We start from the raw sequence: 21,251 nt of genomic DNA, 5'->3' as shown, positions 1-21,251 counted from the left end.
AGCACCTCCTCTTGCAGGGCAGCAGCGATGGCTGCGAGGGCTGGGCACAAGCTTGGCAGCACCTCGGGGTGGGGGTAAGCCCAGGGAGATGTCACAGCTCCTGTCCCCAGCTCCTGTCCCCAGCTCCTGTCCCCAGCTCCTGTCCCCAGCGTCCCCACGGGCGCTGCCTTCATCACCCAGCTCTGCCAACTCGGTTTTTCAGGCAAGAAGCGCTGGGAAAAAAACAAGTTATTACAAAAAAGGCCAATGGATGCCTTGTTAGTCCGGGTTTGTATCAGGCAGGCCTCACACGTGCCATGGGAAGGGCTCTGCTCTGCGGCGGTCCCCACCTGCAGGGACTGTCACCCAGCAGTCCCCAGCCCGACACACAGCCGAGGGAGGGAAGCAGAGGTGTTAAGTGGCTGATTTACATCCAAAGGTATGATTTACACAGTAATCTGCGCGGGGAGAGACGTTGGGGGCACGCTCAGCCTTCATCAGAGCACTTGTTATATTTGTGCTCCGGTTGGAAGGGGAGGAGAAGGGAAAGAATCCTTGGGGCTTTGCACGTGTCGGTTTTGGTGTGAAAACTGCAGCAAATGAGTGCCAGCATCCCATCCACAGGGACCCCACCCACGGCTGGATCCCACCGGTCCCACTGCTGCCATTTGGGGTCTGGAGCTGAGCAGAAAACCACCAAAAATTCAAGTTTTCAGTAAACCAGCCGGTGCCATTGCGTGGTTGCAGGGCTGGGTGCTGAGGTCTCACCTATGGGTGCCCCAACTCCTCACCAACCATGGATTTAGCAAAGTATTCCCACTTTTTTTTTCCTTTAATGTAAAAGCATTCATATTTATGAACAAGTCTGTCACTACCGTATGTTGTGCTCCTTTTCCATACATGAAACAAGCTGCTTTCAAGGTTTTTAATTAAAATTGAGCCAGGTCTTAGTAGAACAATTAGATAATGGGGAGGAAGGGAAATATTTTCTACCCTCCATATGAACAATGACAAGAGTTTCCTTCTCCTCACGAGGACTGCAGAGACTGGCTGAATTGAGGGTCAATTCTGTGGCTGCCTCAAGAGGAAGCCTCGATGGTTTTTTACACAGCCAAGTGCAGGGGAACTCTGGCTGCACCCCTGCACACTCAGTTTCCACAGATCCAGCGTTTACAGCTCCAGCCCATGGACTCACAAGGCCCCACACTCCACCCCACAGCCCGAGCCAGCTCAGATCAGCTGCTCCAGACCCCTCAGCTCCCATCAGCAGAGCCAGAGCCAGCAGCAAACCACGACAAAGCAGCAATTCCAGCCGGCCCTGCTGTGTGTGCAGAGCGTCCCAGCCCGGCCTCGGCCCCCTGGGACACGAGCAGATGACAGCCAGAATTTGGGGCAGGCAGGAGAGAGCCAGCCTGGCTCCTGAGGGTGGGGATGGCAGTGTCCCCGAGCAGGCAAGGGGCACAGCCTGGGGGTCTGCAGAGTTTCCTGGGAACTCAGCCAGTTTGAGTGTCAAAGACTCACAGAACGGTTTGGGTTGGCAGGGACCTTAAAGACCCCCTCACTCCCCCTGCCATGGGCAGGGACACTTCCCACTACACCAGGCTGCTCAGAGCTCCATCCAGCCTGGTCTCGAACACTTCCAGCCCCAATACTGATGTCCCTAAACAGCTCTGCATGGCTGCCCTGTGCTGCAGGGGCACGTGCAGGGTGTTGGCCCCAGCCTGGAGCGCACAGGCACGGCCAGCATGGAGCAGGGACAGCCAGGATGCACTGCACAAGCCTCCCTTTCCAAAACACTCCAGCTCCTGGGGCACAAACCCCAAAAGAGCTGCACCCCATCAGCACCAGCTGCCTGAGCCCATCAGCCCAGCCCAGCGAGCAGCCAGGGTGATTAATATTGAACATCAACAAACAAAACAATTGAAAAGTCAACAGTTTAGGGGAAGAGGGGGCTGCGGCAGCCCCGCGGTCCTGAGGATTATTTTAAATGTGCAAAATGCCATCTCTCTAAATAATCAAACTCCACTGCTGCGACTCGGAAATTGCCACCCACGGCTAAAGCTCCAATTTTAAACGCATCCTCAAGTCAATCTTTGTAAATTCCACATTAAATATTGATCAGCCCCAGAGAGGGCTGGTGCTGCGTGTGTAGCATAGATGTGCCAAATTCTACCGGCTGGGGAGGAGAGCTTGCCCAGATCCCAGCCCAGGCCACAGCAGGCACTCTGCACCAGGAGCCAGTGACACCTCCAGGGGCAGGGAGCACCACGATGGCTCCATCCCACCAGGGACACGTCAGGGAACCCGCCTGGATGACCAGCACGTGGAGACACACCGAGGAGGACAAGGAAGGATCCCCACTGATGGACAGTGCCTAAAGCACCACCAGGAATGTTTAAAGCACCACGAGGAATATTTAAAGCACCACGAGGAATGTTTAAACATGGACACAGGAAGGAAGAAGACACGCACTGGTGCTTCCCTCCTAAAGAGCCCAGCTCCAGCCGTACTCCATGGGAGCAACGAGCACATACATGCCCAAAAAATTCAAGTCACAGCATCAGGGCTGTTCTGGTTCCCAAATTCACACCATCACTGGAGGGCTCCAAGGGGGAGGTCTGAACCGCCTACATTCCCAGTGATCCCACTGGGAAGGGGTTTAAGGAAAACATGATTGTAGGGAAATTATATCCCTTCTATTTCCAAATCCCCAAACATCATGCATGTGTGTATATATATATATATATATATATATGCCTGGAGTATTATGAAATCATACTTGAAACCCAGATTCCAACTCCATTTCCCAACCACTCGTATAAAATTTTCATTACAGATTGCTGCCCTGCAGTGGAACCAGAGGGCAACTTTATTAGAGGCTGCCTGGCAGCAGGAGAATGAGCCAGTCAACAGCTCCAGATATTCCTCTGCGAGACATGGCAGAGTGCTGGAAATGGAACAGATTACATAAAAAAAAAGTAATTCAGAGCAATTTCTAGTAAAGAGTCAAAGAACCATATAATTCAACATTTATATAGACAAGGCTTCAAGGGAACTCTTAAAAAAAAAAAAAAGAGGACGAGGTAACGGTAAAAAAACTCTGGTTTGATTTTTCCTCTCTTTTCAATTTCTTTTTTAACCTGCCCTGTTGGTTTGTGCCACCCTTGGCTCTGGCAGCACCTGCAGGGACAATTCCAGCTCCCAGTGCCTGTTTGACTGCTGCTGCCTCCCTGCTCTTCCAAGGGCAGCTCCTGCTTTTCCTAACAAACCTGCCAGCCAAGCAGGGCTGTCCTGTACCAGCCAGGGACGGGGGATGATCTTCCCCAAATGTGCCCACATGCAATCTTCCTCTTCCTCCTCTTCCCTCGCTCAGCCACCGTGCTCTAAAAAGAGCAGAGGAGAAGACAATGCTTTTTCCCGTGATTAATTGGGGCGGGAGCGGGCCGGTACCTGCAGCATCCCCGAGGTGCTGCAGCTGCAGGAGCCCCGTGACTTCCCCGCCTCGTTTGTCATCTCCTGACACTGATGAAGAGCTTCTCCAGCGCCCTGTCTTTGCCAGGGAACATATCCATATCAAAGCTGCTTGGATCATCCTTTTGCAAACTATCTGCTGCATTTTCTGGCCTAGTTTCCTTTCTGATCTCCAGCTCCTGTTCTTTCCCTCCGTGAGCCCCTGCAGCAGCAGCACCCCAGCCTGCCCCAGCCCCCGAGGCTGAAGGCTCCTGGGGAAAAACGGGGTCACTCTGCTTCCACATGGTTCAGCCTGGGACCCCAGCACAGCCAGACTGCCTCGGTGCACCAGCCAAAAACTCTCCTGCAGCCAGGGATGGCCGTGGTGGGATGAAAACGTTCCAGCCTGTGATGAGACTCACTCTCGGGCAGCACTTGACACGGGAGAGAACTCCTGGGACGTGGGGATGGAGGTGCTACAAGCCTGCACTGGAGCTACTGCTGCCTGGGGGAGGTGAAAACGGCGCCCAATTCTCAATATCGCCTCAGGTCACAGTGTGTGTAGTAGAAAAGCAAACACTCGCCTCCCCCGAGGTGCATCACGGCTACAGGAGCAACTTTGTGCAGCCAGAGCAGGAGCAGTGCACTTAGAGCCCTCGGGAAATCCATCTCCTGCCTTTCCAACAGAGCAGATTCCACCTGGAGGACGCGGGAAGCGAACAACAAGGAATTGCTGCTGCTTTTTTTTTTTTTTTTTTTTTAATCCAGAGATGCTTTTCCCTCTATGATGGCACTTCAAGAAGAGCTTAATGAACAGCATCCTCTTGGTTCTGAGAGGCACAGACAGGCCAGATAACACCACTGATTCATTAGCATCCCATCCCATCCGCAGCCTCTATTCCCCAGCCATATGGCCAGCTCGACGTGCTTCCAAAAACTGGGACACCTACAAAGGCTTTATCACCAGCAGCCATCACGCTGGAGTAGCCTGTGCTTACACGGAGGTGGGGAACATCTTATTCCAGGATCTTTTGGGTGTGAAGGAACACGGCGTGGAACGGGGAGACAAGGTGACTTTGTGGGACGTGAGCGTCCCTCCTGCTGCACACAGGGTTTTAATCGGGATCGCTCCGGGTCCTGAGCAAAACACACCTCCAGAGTGGATAGGCACCTCCAGCAGGGCCTGCCCAGGTGGGAGACACAGCTTCTGCTCCCATCTCTCTCCAGACAAACTCCCCACAGTGACTGGTTAGAGCTCCCAGCCAGCTGAGCTGTGTCCAGCACCCAGCCAGGTCCGGGCTGAGACCTCAGCCAGCCGTGGAAAACAGAGTGCTTCTCCCCAGCCCCACCAGCACAACCAGCAGCAACATCTGGGCACGGCATTAGGTGGCCAGAAATAGATGCTAAGTGACCAAAAATAGATATTAAGCGACCATATGCAGCCTCTGAGAGCAGCAATCTGTACAGGAGGCTCCTGGCTCTTGCCAAGGCACGGAGGGGAAGGAGCCCCTAAAAATAAGTGCAGGGAACAGCAGCACCCCGAGGTGCCAAGAGCCCATGGGGGATTTTATGGCCTTGGTGCAGGAGCAGGGAATTTGCTGTGGTGCCCTTGGACCAGCCCAAAGAGCTGCTGGCCCAGGGACGTGTGTCCCTGGAGAGCCCAGGGGGCATCTCCCACCCCTCCTGAGAGCATCTCCTCCTCTCTCAGCACCATCAGAACCTGCCCAGCACCCCACGGGTGTTTTCCAACAAGCAAGAACTCCTTCCTGGCTCCGAGCTCAGTCTGCAATTCCGTGGGACCCAGCAGGAGGGTCTGTGCTCCCTCCCTTCGCCAGCCTGTGTCAGCACTTTGTTATGCAGCCCTGTAGGTTCTTCAGTTAAAAAAAAAAAAAAAAAAAAAAAACCACCTAAGAAAGAGGCATTTTCAAAGCTTTAATGGCTTTGAAAACAACACAGAGAGTTCTCTTTACTGCAGGAGAGGTTAATGATCTCCCTCTGCTACAGAAGCAAACTGGACATCATAATAAATAACCATAATAAGATATAAGGTATCACCCGGAGCCGCTCAGCGCGGCGCGGGGAGGATTGTGATGCATTTCCATTATTCAGAGGAGCTGCCAGGTGGGAAACGTTCGAAGTCAGGGCAGTCAATTAAAAAATGAAAAGCACTACTTAAACAGAGAGGGTGTGTGTCTTACCCTGCCTGCCACGACCTGTGCTCTGGCTCCGGGGGGCACTGAGGGGGTCCCCGCAGCCCAGGCAGCAAGGCCAGCAGGGTGACACCGTGTCAGGGTGCCACCACGGTGCCCCTGCCTCTCCAAGGGACACGCAGTGACTGCGAGCAGGTGTGGCAGACACAGAAGCAGAGAACGGGGAGGCTGGGAGGCACCGGTGAAGCTCACCTCGCCCCACCTGCCCTGCAGGGACAGGGACACCGTCGAGCCCTGCCCCCGCTGGGGGTGACAAACCCAGAACAGCACCCTGCTCACAGCTGCCCCACGCCGGGAGATGCCAGCACCTCCTGTCCCTCCCAGAGCCCGGCGTGACCCCGCAGGTCCCTGCACAGCCAGGAGGGCAGAGCTGCCCAGGAGCCCCAGCACGGGCAGGGACACAAAGCCAGCACAGGGCGGTGACAACCCAGCCGCCCCTGCCCGGCGCAGGGAGCAGCAGCCGATCCATCAGCGCTCGGGAGGGGAGGGGAGGGGTCGCAGCTCCTCTCACCGGGCATTAATCACCTTTCCTGAAGGCTCTGCACGCCCGGACAGACCTATAAATCAGCGGCATATCAGCCCTGCAGCCCGGCCGGGCCCCTTTGTGTGGGTCCCTTCCCATCACAGCCAGATAAGATTATCAAGACACCCATTGAGCAACACCTGACTGGAAGAATGGGATTTTACTTTATTTTTTTTATTTATCCCCCTGTCTCAAAGATGAGCTGTTTCTTGTCTTGTCAAACCGCATCCTTTTCTTGAAAGAACCAGCTTTAAGAATCCAATTTGTCAAGCTGGACAATCATTTGAGAATCCATAAAAAGCCTCGGTGACTTTATCAAAAAAAATAAATCAGAAGGTTTTAAATGGTAACTGAAAGGGATTTGAAAATAGGTTGAGTGGCCTACATCAATTAATCTTCAGAGAGCTGGGGCTTTGTGAAGCTGGAGTGGCAGAGAAGTGTCAAAAACTAGTTACTGGGCTTGAGGAGATGGAAGTTATCGATATTTCTCCTCTCCTTTTTCTCTTTTCCTCTTTCTCTGACTCTTCAGAACACAGTGAGGCAGCACCCCCTGGCACAGGGCACTGTGAAGCTGAGCAGGGCTGGGTGGCCAGGCCAAGAAGGGGCAGGTGCTCAGGGCCACTCTTTCCTGGTGGTATTTTCCCACCAATTACTCCCGGTGTCAGCCCACAGGGGCCAGACCTGCTCTGCCACCGCGGCTTTGAGCCTGTCCCTGTCACTGCTGTCACTGTCACCACAGGCACAGCCCCTGGCACGACCATGGGGCTCTGCTGGCACTCACGGGTGGCTCAGGAGTCCCGAGGGACATCGTGGCACCCGAGGAGCCCCAGCTCCACTGGGGAGGGAGGAGAGGAGGGCACAAAGAGAGAAATGCTTTCGGTTCAGCCTCAGCAAACCGACAGAGAGCTCGGGGCTGGCAGGGGGAGATGGAGGAGCTGGAAAAGGAGGGGTTTGGCCGAGGAGAGCCAGTCCCTGGAACTCCCCACCCGCAGAACCAGGGCTGTGAGAAAACAGAGCCCCAGGGATCACCCCCAAGGGACACCTGGATGGAAACAACACAACGGGCTGGACAATTTACCAGAAAAATAAAGAGCTTGGGAGGAATCAGAACGCTGAAAAGGGAAGGGCCAGGCTGCCGTGCTCCAGGACGTGAGGGGCTCCAGATGGCTCTGCGGTTTAGTGCAATAAAAAATTTCATCTGACAGGCAAGTGTGGGGCTGGAGAAAAATAATAAGACAAATAATTTCCTTAAAAAAAACCGAAAGGAATCTAACAGCTCAAAGATATCTTCATTTGCTGCAAAGAACAGAGACCATCAGTTATTTACTGCAGTTGGGAGCACATTCACGAGCTCCCAAACGGTATTTTGTTGCAGAAGCATAATATAAGGACACTTTCCTCCCTTCCCAGCCGGGGGAAACAGATCTGACTTGGAACTTGGCCAGAAGGGCTGCAAGTTCGGGCTCTGAAGCGAAGGTGATAACTTTACCAATTAAATATGGATGTGATTTTTTTCCCCCCTCTCCTCCCCTGGAATACTTTTGCACTGCCATTAGGTGATGATATAAAGACACAGGCCTCCTGGCGCAGCTTAATTGCTCCTATATAGAGAAATGATGAGCTGGATTGTGCTGCACAGGGGCTGCTCTGGCTACTTGCTGCCTTATTAATAGGTGATAGCGACGTGTGTTTAATTCCTCTGCCCTAGGAAAAACAGGGAGACAAGCAAAGCCCTGCTCAGCAAATACCTCAGCACTGCTAAACTGCTCCACTGAACAGCGAGGGGCTGAGGAGAGAGTTTATATTTAATCACACACTTAAAGTGTTTTGCTGAGTTGCTGCCCGGTGCAGGGGAGACAGGATGCGCTCCCAATTAAGTCATCTTTTACTCCCATATCCTTGTATTTTTCTTTTTTATGGATACGCAGCACAGACAATCCTGTGTTTTGCAATCTGCTGCTCAATGATTTCTCGTCCAGGGTGAAGCCTGGGCAAGCTGAGGACCAAAAAAAAAAAGCTGTTGTTAATGAGCATGGACCTCAGAATGGGCTGGGAGCAGAAGGGGCTCTGGGATCTCTTCCCCTGGGATGGGGAGGGGGCAGAAATCACCTTCAGCACACAGAGATGAGCAGGGATACCTTGCTTCGAGGTGAGCAGGAGGGAGCTTGCAGGGCAGAACACGAGGAGTCGGAAAGGTGGCCAAAGGATGCTGCCTGACATTTAATATATTAACATTATTGTTATCACAGAATCACGGAATGGTTTGGGTTGAAAGGGACCTCAAAGCCCACCCAGTGCCACCCCTGCCGTGGCAGGGACACTTTCCATTATCCCAGAGTGTTCCAAGCCCTGTCCAGCCTGGCCTTGGGCACTGCCAGGATCCAGGGGCAGCCACAGCTGCTCTGGGCACCTGTGCCAGGGCCTGCCCACCCTGCCAGGGGGAATCCCTTCCTGATATCCACTTATTACCATTAACCTCCAGCCTCTGGGAAAGCAGCATTACTGCAGGTTTTCAGTCTTTACTTCCTCAGCAGCCACTAAGTCTCTCCTAAAACCCCACGTTTGCCTCTGCTTTCTAACAGCGTCTCTAGGAAGAAGCTTTTTTAAGGGACTGACTCTCTCCCAAAAGAAACTGGGGAGCACGAAAAGCAGGTGGGCAGGGGCCGCGGGGGATTTGCATTTGCTTCTGCTGAGGCTCTGAAGGTTGAGTTTCATCCCCGCAGAAGCTGCGGTGGGCACGGGGGGGAGCGGAGCGGGGGGGGGGAGAGGCCGCCGCTAAATTGATGGCAACAGGAAAAGCTGGAGGTACAAATGGCTTGAGAAAAGGCGTGATGAGATGTGACTGCCCTGGGTGCTGGGACTGGAGAGCGCAAAATGGGAAAAGACCACCTGGACGAAGAGAAAATGCTTCTGATTGCTCGGGGAAAAACGGAGTTAAAGATCATTGGAACGGACAAGGCAATCTGGCGGCGGCGGGCGCTGGGATTGATTCCAGGGCGAGGCGGGGCGGGGGCTGCCGGAGCGGGGCATCCTCACCCGGGGGGCCCGGGGGGCCCGGGGGGCACAGGGCTCCTGCCACACCCGCTCCGGGCAGCCCCAGCCCTGCCCAAACCCAGCCCAGCACTGGGGGGAACGGGGCTCTCCCTGCCCAGCCCTGGCTCTGCCGGGAAGCAGGAGGGAACCAGACCGATTTGGGGAAGCACAGCTTAGGGGTCACACAAGTTTTTGGGTGGGACGGGTCCCCGCATCTCCCCGCATCCAAGGACCTTGACCCCCGAGTGACGCTCTGTGCCCCGGGCTGTGGATTCACACAGCCGAGGGTTTTCTGAAGGTTATGCCAAGGTTATCACCCAATTAAGGTGCCGGAGCACAGCTTTGTCTGCCTCATTTCCAAACCTGAAGGCCACCGGGCAGCTCAGCAGCTCCCCGCACACATCTGCACTGATCCCCCCGTCCCGGAGCACATTCCAGCGCAGGGGCCAGGGCAGAGATGAAGATAACAATAATGATGTATCCATTTCCTCCACCTTGGGCGTTTTTAAGCCATCTCATCTCAGAAATGAGCCCATTCCAGCGTTTTGCATGATAACCTGTTGGGCCCTCTCAGCGACGGGCAGATGGTGGGGCTGCATTCACACATCACCTCGTGGAGCACCAGACAGGCTGGGACCCACCACTGCTCTGTTTCAAGGTCACAGAATCACGGAACGCTTTGGGTTGAAAGGGACATTAGAGATCGTCTGGTTCCAGCCCTCTGGAGCTGCCGGGATTCCTCCCTGCAAGGGAGGATCGAAGGTCACAGACTGACCCAGCTTCCTCTCACTGATGTGCCTGACGCCTCTGAACTCCTGTGACACCAGAGGGGGGGGCAGAGCCCCAGGAAGATGCAGATTTAGTCTGCTCTGCGTGCTGACCAAACTGCAGCAGTTCTGGAGCCCAGCTGTGGGATAACACTGCAGCACACGCAGAGATGGACCCTTGCAAAACAGGCACAAGACACATTTCTTCAAATGTCATTAATTATGTCTCGGGTTACTAAACACAAGCAAATGAGGACGATTTCCTTCCCAGTGTCACGAGCCTGAGGTTTGCTATTCCCTTTCTCTCAGCTCTTCCATTAGGCTTTATAGATGATTTCCCTGTCAGGCTTGCCGTGCCTGCTCGCAGCTTCCCGGCATTCCAATCCACCCAATCTACGCTCATTGCAACTCCAAGTGCTCCACTAATTCCCCTCCTCGCCGTTGCAATTTCACATTCCCAAATATTGGGTGGAATGGCAGCAGCGCTCCTGCCGCTGCTTCCAAATTAAATGAGCCAGGAGGAAAAACATTCGGAAACGTTTTCAACCGAGCCTTTATGGTTTGAAGGACGTTTTAAAGGCAGGGAACATAACCTGGCTCCTGCGGATGTTCGTGAGGATTTCATCACGAGAAATTGCAAACGAGGGTTGGAGCAGAGCAAAGAAAGGGGTTAGGAAGATGTGACTTACTTTTCCAACCCTTCCTGTGTCCCACAGAGCAGGGCTGGTCATCTTGGCTGTATTTTTGGGGTCTGGAGAAAATAAAGAGCCAGCAGCAGCAAAAGGCAGACCTCAAATAACCTTTTTAACCCAAGGAACTGCAAAATCAAGCACATTTTTAAAAAGCTGCTGTTTTGGAGAGCCCCTCAAAAAAAGACACAAGGGAAGTACCTGGAGAAGAGGCTGTGGCACTACAGAAATTCCCCCCGGGGCCCCCCATGTGCCCACCCTGCCCCACAGTGCCAGGAAGGAAAACAAACAGCAGCTGAAAGCAGAAAACTTTCAGTCTCTCTGCTGTTAATTATGATCTTACTTTGCACAGAGAACCTGTCATTCAGGCGCCGGTAATGGATAGTTTCTATTTCAATTCTCCCTCCACCCTATTATCTTTTATAAAATTCAGCCAGGCCGGTGATGGATTGATAAGGGCCGGTCCCGCCGGCTCGCTCGGAACGGCTCCATGCACACCCAACTTCTGTATCTTTTTAAATATTTCAGTTGTTTGAGATCTTTATTTCACATTTCGATTTCCTGTAGTACAGTAAATTTATCTTAGTCACCCAGTCAAGTTCTCTCCGAGTCCCTTATCTTCTCCTCTCCGCACTGAAGGCCCTACACCATCGGTGCTGCCGATAAAGCCGGCCCTGGCAGCCCACAGATGGCCCGAAAGGCACCTTGGAAGCCCCACGCTGGCCACCAGCTGGAAGTCCAGCGCCCAAACCCCGCGCTGGCCCCTGCCAAGGCAGCTCCGGCTCGGCTGGAAAAGCGTCTGGAGCTTCCTGCAGAGCCCAAGGGGCCGAGGGCAGCCGCTCCCCGCGAGGAAAAGCCCAGCGGGACCGCAGGGATGGAGGGGTCTGTGCCAGCCACAAGCCCTGCCGAGGTCCCGGGGCCGGCAGGCAGAGGTCATCCACACAGGGATGCGTTTTCCCCCCACTAAAGCACAGATTTTTCAAATATCTCAACAGCGAGGAGCAGAGAGAGCATCGCACGCTGCCACGGGAAACCCTCCCCAACAGCACTGTCCCGCCGGGGGAGGAGATGGGAGCAGCCAAACCGAAATAATAGCGAAAAAAAAAAACCCAGCAAACAGGTAAACGCGAGTCACCTTCTCGCTGCTCTGCCGGCGGCAGCGCCGAGCGCGATCAGGCAGCACCCCCTGGTGCCACCGCGGCACCGGCACCGGGAGCGGCGGGGACGGAGAGCCGGGAAAACTCTGCCCGGGAAACCTGGGGAGCCGGGAAAACTCTGCCCGGGAAACCTGGAGAGCCGGGAAAACTCTGCCCGGGAAACCTGGCCAGCCGGGAAAACTCTGCCCGGGAAACCTGGACAGCCGGGAAAACTCTGCCCGGGAAACCGGGAAAACTCTGCCCGGGAAACCTGGGGAGCCGGGAAAACTCTGCCCGGGAAACCTGGAGAGCCGGGAAAACTCTGCCCGGGAAACCGGGAAAACTCTGCCCGGGAAACCTGGGGAGCCGGGAAAACTCTGCCCGGGAAACCGGGAAAACTCTGCCCGGGAAACCGGGAAAACTCTGCCCGGGAAACCTGGGGAGCCGGGAAAACTCTGCCCGGGAAACCTGGACAGCCGGGAAAACTCTGCCCGGGAAACCTGGGGAGCCGGGAAAACTCTGCCCGGGAAACCGGGAAAACTCTGCCCGGGAAACCGGGAAAACTCTGCCCGGGAAACCTGGGGAGCCGGGAAAACTCTGCCCGGGAAACCTGGAGAGCCGGGAATACTCTGCCCGGGAAACCGGGAAAACTCTGCCCGGGAAACCTGGAGAGCCGGGAAATCACTGCCCGGGAAGGCTGGGATTCGCCCCCCGCTCGCCCCCCAGGGACGCACGGCCGGGTGGATGCCCCGCAGAGCCGGCACAGCGCTCCTGCCTTGCCCCGAGCACAGAGCCGCTGCTTTGGGACCGTCCCCGTCCCTCCTGCCGGCAGCCAGGAGCTGCAGGACCGAGGGAATCCAGGGGATTTCCCTCCGGGGGAGCAGCTCTGGTTCAGGGCAGGACACGGAGCTCGGGTCCACTCCTCTCCCCAGCTCTTGGGGTGATTTCCTCCCCCAGGATCAAAGCCGGCAGCAGGGCACCCAGTAAATACATCTGCAGAAAGGTGATTTATCTGTAGGGGAAGCCATGGGAATTCCCAAACGCTCTTAAATATCCGTTTTCTGGCTCTAAACCATCAGTAAGTTGCCAGCTGGGGAACGCATTTGTCTGCTCCCCTCTGTGTGTTTTCTGCTTTTCATTATAATTTGCTAAATAATACATTACAATGAGTTATTTATCACACTCGGCCGTTTCACGATGCCTCCTCCATGGCGGGGAATTTCACCCATAAATCAGACACACAAATACCTGCCGGCGTGGCTGCAGGTCTAACCCCGAGCCAGCACCCTCCACCTGCCCCAGCAGCACCACGGGATCAAGTGACAGCCAGCCCAGGGAAAAGGGACAAGCTCCAGCACGGGGGAGTGACCAGAGAGGCACAGCAGGGACACCTGCAGACCCCCAGACCTTCTCCTGGTGATTGTGAGCACAGAGCCTGGCCAGCAGCAGGTTGTCACTGCTGGGAAATGAGACAAGGACAGTGCTCATCTTCAGCAGGAGCAGCGAGAGGGAAAATTGATGATCCCTCCTTTCCAAGTCACTGTACCCCTCCCTTTGAAACAAATTGGTTTGAAAACATGGATTAATTTAACTTCACACCATCTTAAATCAACAGTATCCGGGCCCACAGATTGGGAAAATCAAGGCATGGAAGGGAAAGTTTAAAAAAAAAGCAGAACTAGGAACAAAACCCTCTCTCTGTGCTTTAACTACAAAATCATCTTTCCTCATTAGCAGCTAATCAGAACTACCAGAGGGGAAGAGATTACAGACAGGGCGGAGAGGGGAGTAACTCGCAGAAATACAGACATCAGAACAGATTTTCATTTATTTACTCATTCATCACAGCGAGTCACAGGCTTTGAGTTCATGAGTCTGCATTAGCCTTGCAGGATTTTGGGACGCAATCTCCAAAATCTCAAAAGCGAACAGGTCACACAGCCACGTGCCATCTCGGGAAGGAGAAAATCAGCACTTTGGGGTTGGTCTCGGGAACTCTGATATTGCTTTGCCTGCTGGATTATAAGAAACCACTAATCTTCCCTCGCCAGCCTCCTAATCTCCCCGGGAGCCCAGATGCCTTATCTGAAACTTGCTCAGTGGAGAGCAGCCCAGGTTGCCGGGCTCTGGGATGGATTCCAGCCGCCCTGGGAGCCGGGGAATGGCAGCCGAGGTGCCCCAGGGTGCCCCGCTGAGCCTGGCCGGGGCTGAGCCCTGCAGCCCTTCTGCTCCTCCAAACAACTCTGGGTGTTTAGACACCAAAATAAACCACCAGCAGCTCAGGGGCCTTTTCCCCCTCCCTGTCTTTCCCCAGAATTATTTGCAGGAAGCCAAGAGCTGTATTTACTGCAGGCAGGGAATGTCTCGTTTCAAGCTCTCCTTTCTCTCCTCAGCTCATGCCAGCTCTCCAGAAGTGAGGAGAGACTCCCACACCTGACCACCACCCCCAGACACTGCCCTGGGCTGGCCCCCGGGGGCTCCATGGGTCGCAGCAGCCCCGGGATGTCCCAACAGGGCTCCACCTGCACAGAGCATTCCCTCCGGCATTCCCGGCCCTGCACAGGAGCCCACGCTGGGAAACGAGGAAGGTGTTTTTAAACAAGAGGAGGAAATGGTGTCTTTGTGTCAGGCAAGTGGAAGAAATCCAGGACCAAGAGACTGCACTTCAGACAGCAGGTGCTCTCCAAGATGTGGTTATGGCAACAAAATAAATGATGGATAATTGCTTTTGTGACAACTTGCCAATTAAATTAGACTCAGCAGAATAACATAATGACAATTTGTTATGCTCTGGTGGGCACTAACACACCAATCATAATTAAATGCTATGACTGAAATAGAATGCTGCTGTACACAGGAATATATAACCCCAATTCCCTCCCAGTGAAACATTATAGGTTCAGACTTGATTTCAATTTCTGGAGGATAACAGCATTAGCGCACATCAGAATGAGCTTGCAATATGCAGAGAGGCAGCAGCAGCACAGGGGCAGACAGAGCCAAGGGCAGCTGAGGCACCGGGGCCAGCCCGAATCCCTGCTGAGACCGGGGGAGATTTCAAAGCCCCGGCTCGGGGCAGCCGCTGGGGGAGTGACAGTGGCCCGGGGGAGCCGCCCCACCGCGGACTCCTGAGCTCATGGGGAGGGCGCCGCGGGGCGTTCTTGGGGCAGCATTTCCCTTTCTGCCAGCAAAGCAGCCCCCGGCAGCCCGGCTGAGCCGTGGGACAGCACACAGCTCCTGCAGTGGGTGTCAGAGCGTTCATTAAACGCACTGCTGTGCCCAGAGTGAGCTCACCCCACGCTGGGGTCCCAGCCCCAGCGGCTGACCTGGCCAAAGGGGCCGTGGCTGCCATCACTGGGTCAGAACTGGCCAACGAGGGGCTCAGGCCCTGCCAGGATTTACTGGTGAAACAGCAGCAGCTTCGTCAGCCCCTGCTGAGCTCTTTCTGCTGTTCTCACCGGTGTGCCCTGAGCCTCCTGCCCTGCCCTGGGGTTTTGTCCTGCACCTGGCACAGCCCAGAACTCTCGGGCCAGGAATTACTGTGCCATGGACATTGCTGGTGCTGCAGAGTGCTGCAAAAAGCACCAAACCCGTTAAAAAGCCCCAGTTTAGAACCAGAACCAGGCAGGTGGCAGAACTGACACCACCCAGGCCCTGCAAAGCAGGAGCCACTTCTGTGCCATCCCCTCTCCAGTGTGGAAACAGCACATCAGAGCCAGCACCCTGCTCTGATTCCACACCCATCTTCCTAACAGATACAGATTTCTGGAATATTCCAAAGCTCAAAACGGGGCAGGTTTGAAGACCAAATGTGTGTGTTTGGCACGGTTGGGCAGAGGCAAATCCCAGAGGACTCCACAGAGTGGCAATGCCAACAATTTTATATCTTATTTGGAACCATGTTCTTCAAACATTAAACCCTTTATTATCTGCCTCGGTGAAGCTTGGCATTGGCAAGGTCAGATCACCCGTTTTGCCAGCAAAGCTGATGAATTATTTTGGCTGCTCCAGACATTAGACCTGATCCTATTAAATCCTTAGCTCCCCTGCCCTCAACACATACCAGCGGATAATCCATGGCCCAGGAACACGTGAAGGGGCTGAGCAGGGCTCTGGGAGAGGCTGCCTGTGGGTTAAAACAGAGCCCAAGCTCAGAGCCCGGCTCTGCAGCCCTGACCTGTGGGACTGGAGGTGTTTGCTCCAGCAGGACACCTCTGCACTGCTTGGGAAAACATCGGTGTAAGGAATGCTGCATCACCCCTGGGAGAGTCCTCCAATCACCCCTGCATTCTGCAGGGCAGGCAGCTCTGCACCCCGAAACTCTCAGCCCACGTTCTTAGCACCTGCCCTTGGAGAACCTTCAGCCTGGCTCTGGAAGGTGTCCCCGCCCGCTCCAGCAGGAGTTCGGGCTGCGTGTAACCGATACTTCGGCATTTACGGTCACTTAAAATAGCCCGGCGGGCGCTGAGAGGAGCTGCCACCCGCAGCCGCAGCACTCGGGCCGCGGGAGGAAGGTCAGGACCCGGCGCAGGAAAGGTCACACGGCTGCCCCGCTTCGGGCTGCGGATGGCGAGGCAGCGACCGCCTCTCCCCGGGCAGGAACGAGCGCTGCGGGGACGTTACCGGAGCTGTCCTTGGCACGGGGACACAGCCCTGGGAGTACCGGAGCAGCCTTTGCCCGCCCCCGGGCAGGAATCCCCGCACCGCGGGGCTCTCCATCACCGCAACTCCCCCGGTGCATCCCCCGCTCCCACCCCGGGGAAGCCGCGATGCCTTTTCAAGTATTTCCTGCTGAAAGCTGGGGCTCGCACCTCGCCTGCGGGAGGCTGCGGTGCCCGCAGCGGCCCGGGCAGGGCTCGGGAGGGGCCGCGGCCGCCGCTCGGTGCCGGGAGCGCGGAGCGCGGCTCCCACCTAGCGGGGAGCGCCGGGGGACCGGGGGCTGCGGGGACCCTCAGACCCCTCCTGCTGCCGGGAGAACGCCCCGGCAGTGACAAATCGCCCCCCCGCAACTTCTTAATTAAATCCCCGCAGTTTCAGCAGGTCCCGACCATCAGCATCGCCCTCCAGCCCGGCACACGCGCCCACCCAACGCTGTTCAGGCTCACTGGTTTAACTGGTTTTATCTGAATTGCACCAAACGCTCCGGCTCGCATCCCTGACCCCGCGGGGTCCCCGTCACCCTCCAGGCACAACAAATCCACGGCGCTGAACGTTCCAACCACTTCTCCATCAACCACAGCCTGCCCTGCCCCAGCCCAGGGCCGGCTCTGCCCTGGCAGCTTCCAGCAGAGAATTCCCACAGGGACACCACGGCACGGCTCCTGCTCTCCCTCCCTCTGTCTCCCCTCCACTGAAGCAGGGGGTCCCGCACAGATTTCCAGGTTCTCCCGCACGTTTGGCCACGTACCTGTCTCGGGAGGCCGGGGCAGGAGCGGGGCCGGGCGCGGAGCACACCCGCACCCCGCCAGCCCCCGCTGCTCCTCGCAGCCGAGCCCTCCTGCCCTCCCCCAGCCGGGGCTCGGCTCCCTGGGCACGAGGCAATCAGCCCAAAAGCCCCTCAGCTGTGGCCATCACCGTGGCCATGGTAATTAACGACCTGCAGCCGGCCCCCATCACCTTCCCAGGTGTTCCCGGCAGGAGAAGCCCCCGAGGGGTCTCTCAGTTCACCCCCCCCCCGGCCACAGCTGCCCCCGAGGGCAAACACGAGGGCTCCCCGTGAGCCCACTCGGGAGGGATCTGCCCCCAGAGCCGCCCTCTGGGGCTTTTTTTCAACACAAAACAAAACCAATTCCAACTTTCTCCTGGTCTGCTGGGCACAGCAACTCGTTCAGGGCACACCCCAAGGCTCTGGGAGGGCTCTAAACTCGATGTTATTGCTGGAGCTGGAAATGGATCAGTGCTAAAACACAGGGATTTTTGCTCTTTGTAACAGAACCCTGAGAGGGTTTAGCTCTTCTGCAAGAGCAGAACTGGGAATAAAGTTTGACCTTCCGAGGATAACGGAGCAATTGTGCTGTGATCACATCACTGCCAGGAGTGAACCAAGGCACAGAAACCAAACCAGGGGCATTTCTACACCCTGCTTCCCACTGCCACTGAGCTCTCCTGCACCTCACCCAGCAGCAGCAGCACCAAACCGGGCAGGGAGGGACGGGCTGGGCATCATTTACACCTGTTAGTGGTGGGGCGTGCCAGAATCACAAACGAAAGAAAACCACGGCAAAAATCGCCAAAAAAAGAGAAAAAAACCAAACTGTTTGTTTTTCATAGAGCCCAAGCCAAAATGTTTCATGAAAGATCAGCCAGGCACTGGATTTGCAGGCACGGGAAGAACTCCCTCCTAATCCCAGCAAGACTGGTTGTTATTTTTGTCCATGCCAGGTTTCCAGTGACTGCTCCTAAGCAGCGTCACCTTTCTCTCAGCAAACAGCTGGAGCATCCCACGTTCACACTCCAAAGGTGGCCAGTTTCATCAGGAGCCACTAAAAAAACTGCAAAGCTCCCAGTTTTCTGCTTCTGCCACACCTCATCCCACTCTGAATTCAAGCAGGTGATGGGATGGGAAGAGCACATGACACCACTTCTATAAACAGCACCTTTCCCCAGTCAGCTATAAAAAGATGACACTTCAGACAGCTGCTGGAACACATCAAACAGGATCTGCATCCCCCCAGCAGGAAACGTCTTCACTACTGCACACCAGGCACCTGACCAGGCAGAACTTCCAGTTTTCAATGGAAATGTTTTAATTTTCCACTTTTACACTCGGTATTTTCCTACTTGATTTCAGAAAACGGTCGTGAGCCCTAAAAAAAAATAAGATTATCTGTGACTTTATCAATGTGGAGCTGGACAGAGGGGAACACGTGTGCCATGGAGAAGCCTGGAGGGCACCAGGATCCTGTCCCACAGGGAGATGTCCCCACAGAGGGCTGGAGGGTGGCTCCTGGCAGGTGACAGGGCTCAGCAGGGCTGTCAGGAGGGACAGGGGTGCTCCTTGTGTGTCCCTGCCAGCTCTGGTGGCTGCTCCTCCCCGTCCTTCCTCTTCTCCTGCAGCTCCTCCAGCACAGCCTGGAGCTGGGGCTGCAAGGCAGGATCCCTGGATCCAGCACCCTGCTGGGCCACCTGCAGGGAAGGACAGGAAAGAGCACATGAAACAGGGTGGGAAAAGCTTCTGAAGGGTGGCTGAGGAGAGCAAGAGCCCCTCTGTGTGTGCAAAGAGAGTTTCATTCCTGCTGGGATTGCTGTGGAGGCACAACACAATGTCACCACATTCCCAGAGAGGCTGCTGACCTCCAGCTAAAACATGGAAAAATTCAAGATACAACAACAACTTCAAAGTTCCAAACGCTTTATACAGATACACCACGGATTATTTGAATGATTATTCAATTTCACCTCCAGAAAAAACATCTTTTCTGACCCCCAAGTCCCTTAACCTTGGCCAGACCCGTTCATGGCCAAGAGGAAAGTTTTGTCTGCACAGCAAAGACATTTTTAAGAGCATCAGGGGTGTGAGTGCTGTGCTGAGGATTTAATTCAGACCAGCTCAGCACTAAGGGCCTGGGAGTGGAGTTTTCTCAATCCACCAGCCAAGTCACCCTGTGGATATTTAATACTCACTTTATCTACTCCTCTTCTCTGTAAAAGGATCCCACTGGCTAAAAGGGCTTTTCCTGTTTCTTCAAACAATTTCTCCTCTTCAATTTTCCCTTCTTCCTTCAGTTCATTGTACTTCTCAACAAACCTGGGTTGCAAAGTTGCTTTTTTACACTCACAAATACTGCTCTGGTTCCCTGGCTGGAGGGGGGAAAGGGGACAGTCCCAGGAACATTTCTGCTTTAATCATCCTCACCTCTGGCAAGTAGATTTGAAGTTTAACCGTGTCAGCTCGAAAGGTTTGGGGCCGTTGCCATAAACTTTGTAAAACCTCCTGCTCAGAAAAGGAAACTGTTCAGATTTTGCAGCTAAATCAAGAGTGAACAGACAAGAGCAGAGTCAGAACGCTGAGGGTGCAGTGAGAGCACACAATTATTTTTATTTATGAGCCTTTGTGAACACCTGGGGGGTGTCCCTGCCATGGCAGGGGTGGCACTGGGTGGCTTTGGGGACCCTGGCAACCCAAACCTGCCTGGGATCCTACAGAGCTTCCTTCCAGCCCTTTAGCTGTGTTAATAAACTCAGGTTAACACCAGCAGCCGTGGCTCAGGCAGGGCTGGAGCTCTGTGCTGGGCAGGGCCCAGAGGAGCCCCCACCTCTGCTGGAAACACGGGGCAGGGCAGAAACCCAGCCTGATTCACCCCAAAACCCAGCCTGATTCACCCCAAAACCCACCCTGATTCACCCCAAAAACCCAGCCTGATTTATCCTCAAACCCAGCCTGATTCACCCCAAAACCCAGCCTGATTCACCCCAAAACACACCCTGATTCACCCCAAAACCCAGCCTGATTCACCCCAAAACCCAGCCTGATTCACCCCAAAACCCAGCCTGATTCACCCCAAAACCCAGCCTGATTCACCCCAAAACCCGCCCTGATTCACCCCAAAACCCACCCTGATTTACCCCAAAAAAACACCCTGATTCACCCCAAACCCACCCCGATTTATTCCCAAAACCCACCCCGATTTATCCCCAAAAATCAACCCAGATTTATTTAAAAAAAACCCTGATTTGCCCCAAAAAACAACCCCGATTTATGAAAAAAAACCAGCCCAATTTATTAAAAAGACCCTCACCCCGATTTGTCCCAATTCTTCCCGATTTCCCCCAAACCCCCCAATTTACCCCAAACCCCCCCGGTTTCCCCCGGTTTATCCCAATTTCCCCCAAACCCCCCCGATTTACCCCAGTTTCCCCCGGTTCACCCCAATTTCCCCCGATTTCCCCCGGTTTACCCCAATTTCCCCCGGTTTGCCCCGAAGCCCCGGTTCACCCCAATTTCCCCCGGTTCACCCCAATTTCCCCCGATTTCCCCCAATTTCCCCCGGTTCACCCCAGTTTCCCCCGGTTCACCCCAATTTCCCCCGGTTTGCCCCGAAGCCCCGGTTCAGCCCGAGCCCCCAGCAGCAGGGGCCGGGCCGGCCGCACTCACGCCCTCACGGTGTCCTCCCGGTAGAGCACGGCGCCGACGCGGTCGCGGCTCCGGTAGCGCGGCCGCGGCACGCGGAACACGGGCTCCCGCAGCGGCGGGAACGCGGCGTACACGTCCAGCCACGGCGGCTTCTCCAGCAGCCCGACGCGCACCAGGTTCCGCGTCCTGCGGGCCACAAGCGGCTCAGCGCGGGCTCAGGGGGCCGCGCTCACGGGGAACCGGCGCCGCCCCGGCCGAACCGCCCCGCCCCGCCCCGCCCCGCACCGGCTGAACACGCTGCCGATCTTGTGCGTGCGGCTCCCGGCCGTGGCGGCCATGGCGGCCCCGCAGCCCGGCCCGCTGCTGCCGCGCACCCGGAACCGGAAACGGA

The 21,251-nt window shown here is 55.4% G+C and overlaps 1 protein-coding gene across 1 annotated transcript; it reads right to left on the bottom strand.

The window, feature by feature from the left end:
• Positions 1–18,509: 18,509 nt before the first annotated feature.
• MRPS23 (mitochondrial ribosomal protein S23) lies at positions 18,510–21,251 on the bottom strand. Its single transcript, XM_053961655.1, has 5 exons — positions 21,146–21,251; positions 20,882–21,046; positions 19,643–19,720; positions 19,411–19,534; positions 18,510–18,912 (listed from the first exon to the last, which is right to left on the bottom strand). The coding sequence occupies exons 1-5, from the start codon at positions 21,196–21,198 to the stop codon at positions 18,763–18,765; spliced, it is 570 nt and encodes a 189-aa protein (XP_053817630.1). The 5' UTR covers positions 21,199–21,251; the 3' UTR covers positions 18,510–18,762.

The sequence above is a fragment of the Vidua chalybeata genome, chromosome 20 (genome assembly GCF_026979565.1).
Source record: "Vidua chalybeata isolate OUT-0048 chromosome 20, bVidCha1 merged haplotype, whole genome shotgun sequence".
Classification (NCBI taxonomy): domain Eukaryota; kingdom Metazoa; phylum Chordata; class Aves; order Passeriformes; family Viduidae; genus Vidua; species Vidua chalybeata.
Note: the sequence above shows the minus strand (reverse complement) of the source record. Positions and strands in the feature narration are given on the sequence as shown.

Excerpts from the sequence above, each read along its gene's own strand:
- MRPS23 (XM_053961655.1), bottom strand. The coding sequence starts at position 21,198 with ATGGCCGCCACGGCCGGGAGCCGCACGCACAAGATCGGCAGCGTGTTC. Across the intron at positions 21,047-21,145 it reads ATCGGCAGCGTGTTCAGCCG|GACGCGGAACCTGGTGCGCG; the intron begins GTGCGGGGCGGG and ends TGTGGCCCGCAG. Across the intron at positions 19,535-19,642 it reads TTCAAATCTACTTGCCAGAG|GTTTGTTGAGAAGTACAATG; the intron begins GTGAGGATGATT and ends TTTGCAACCCAG.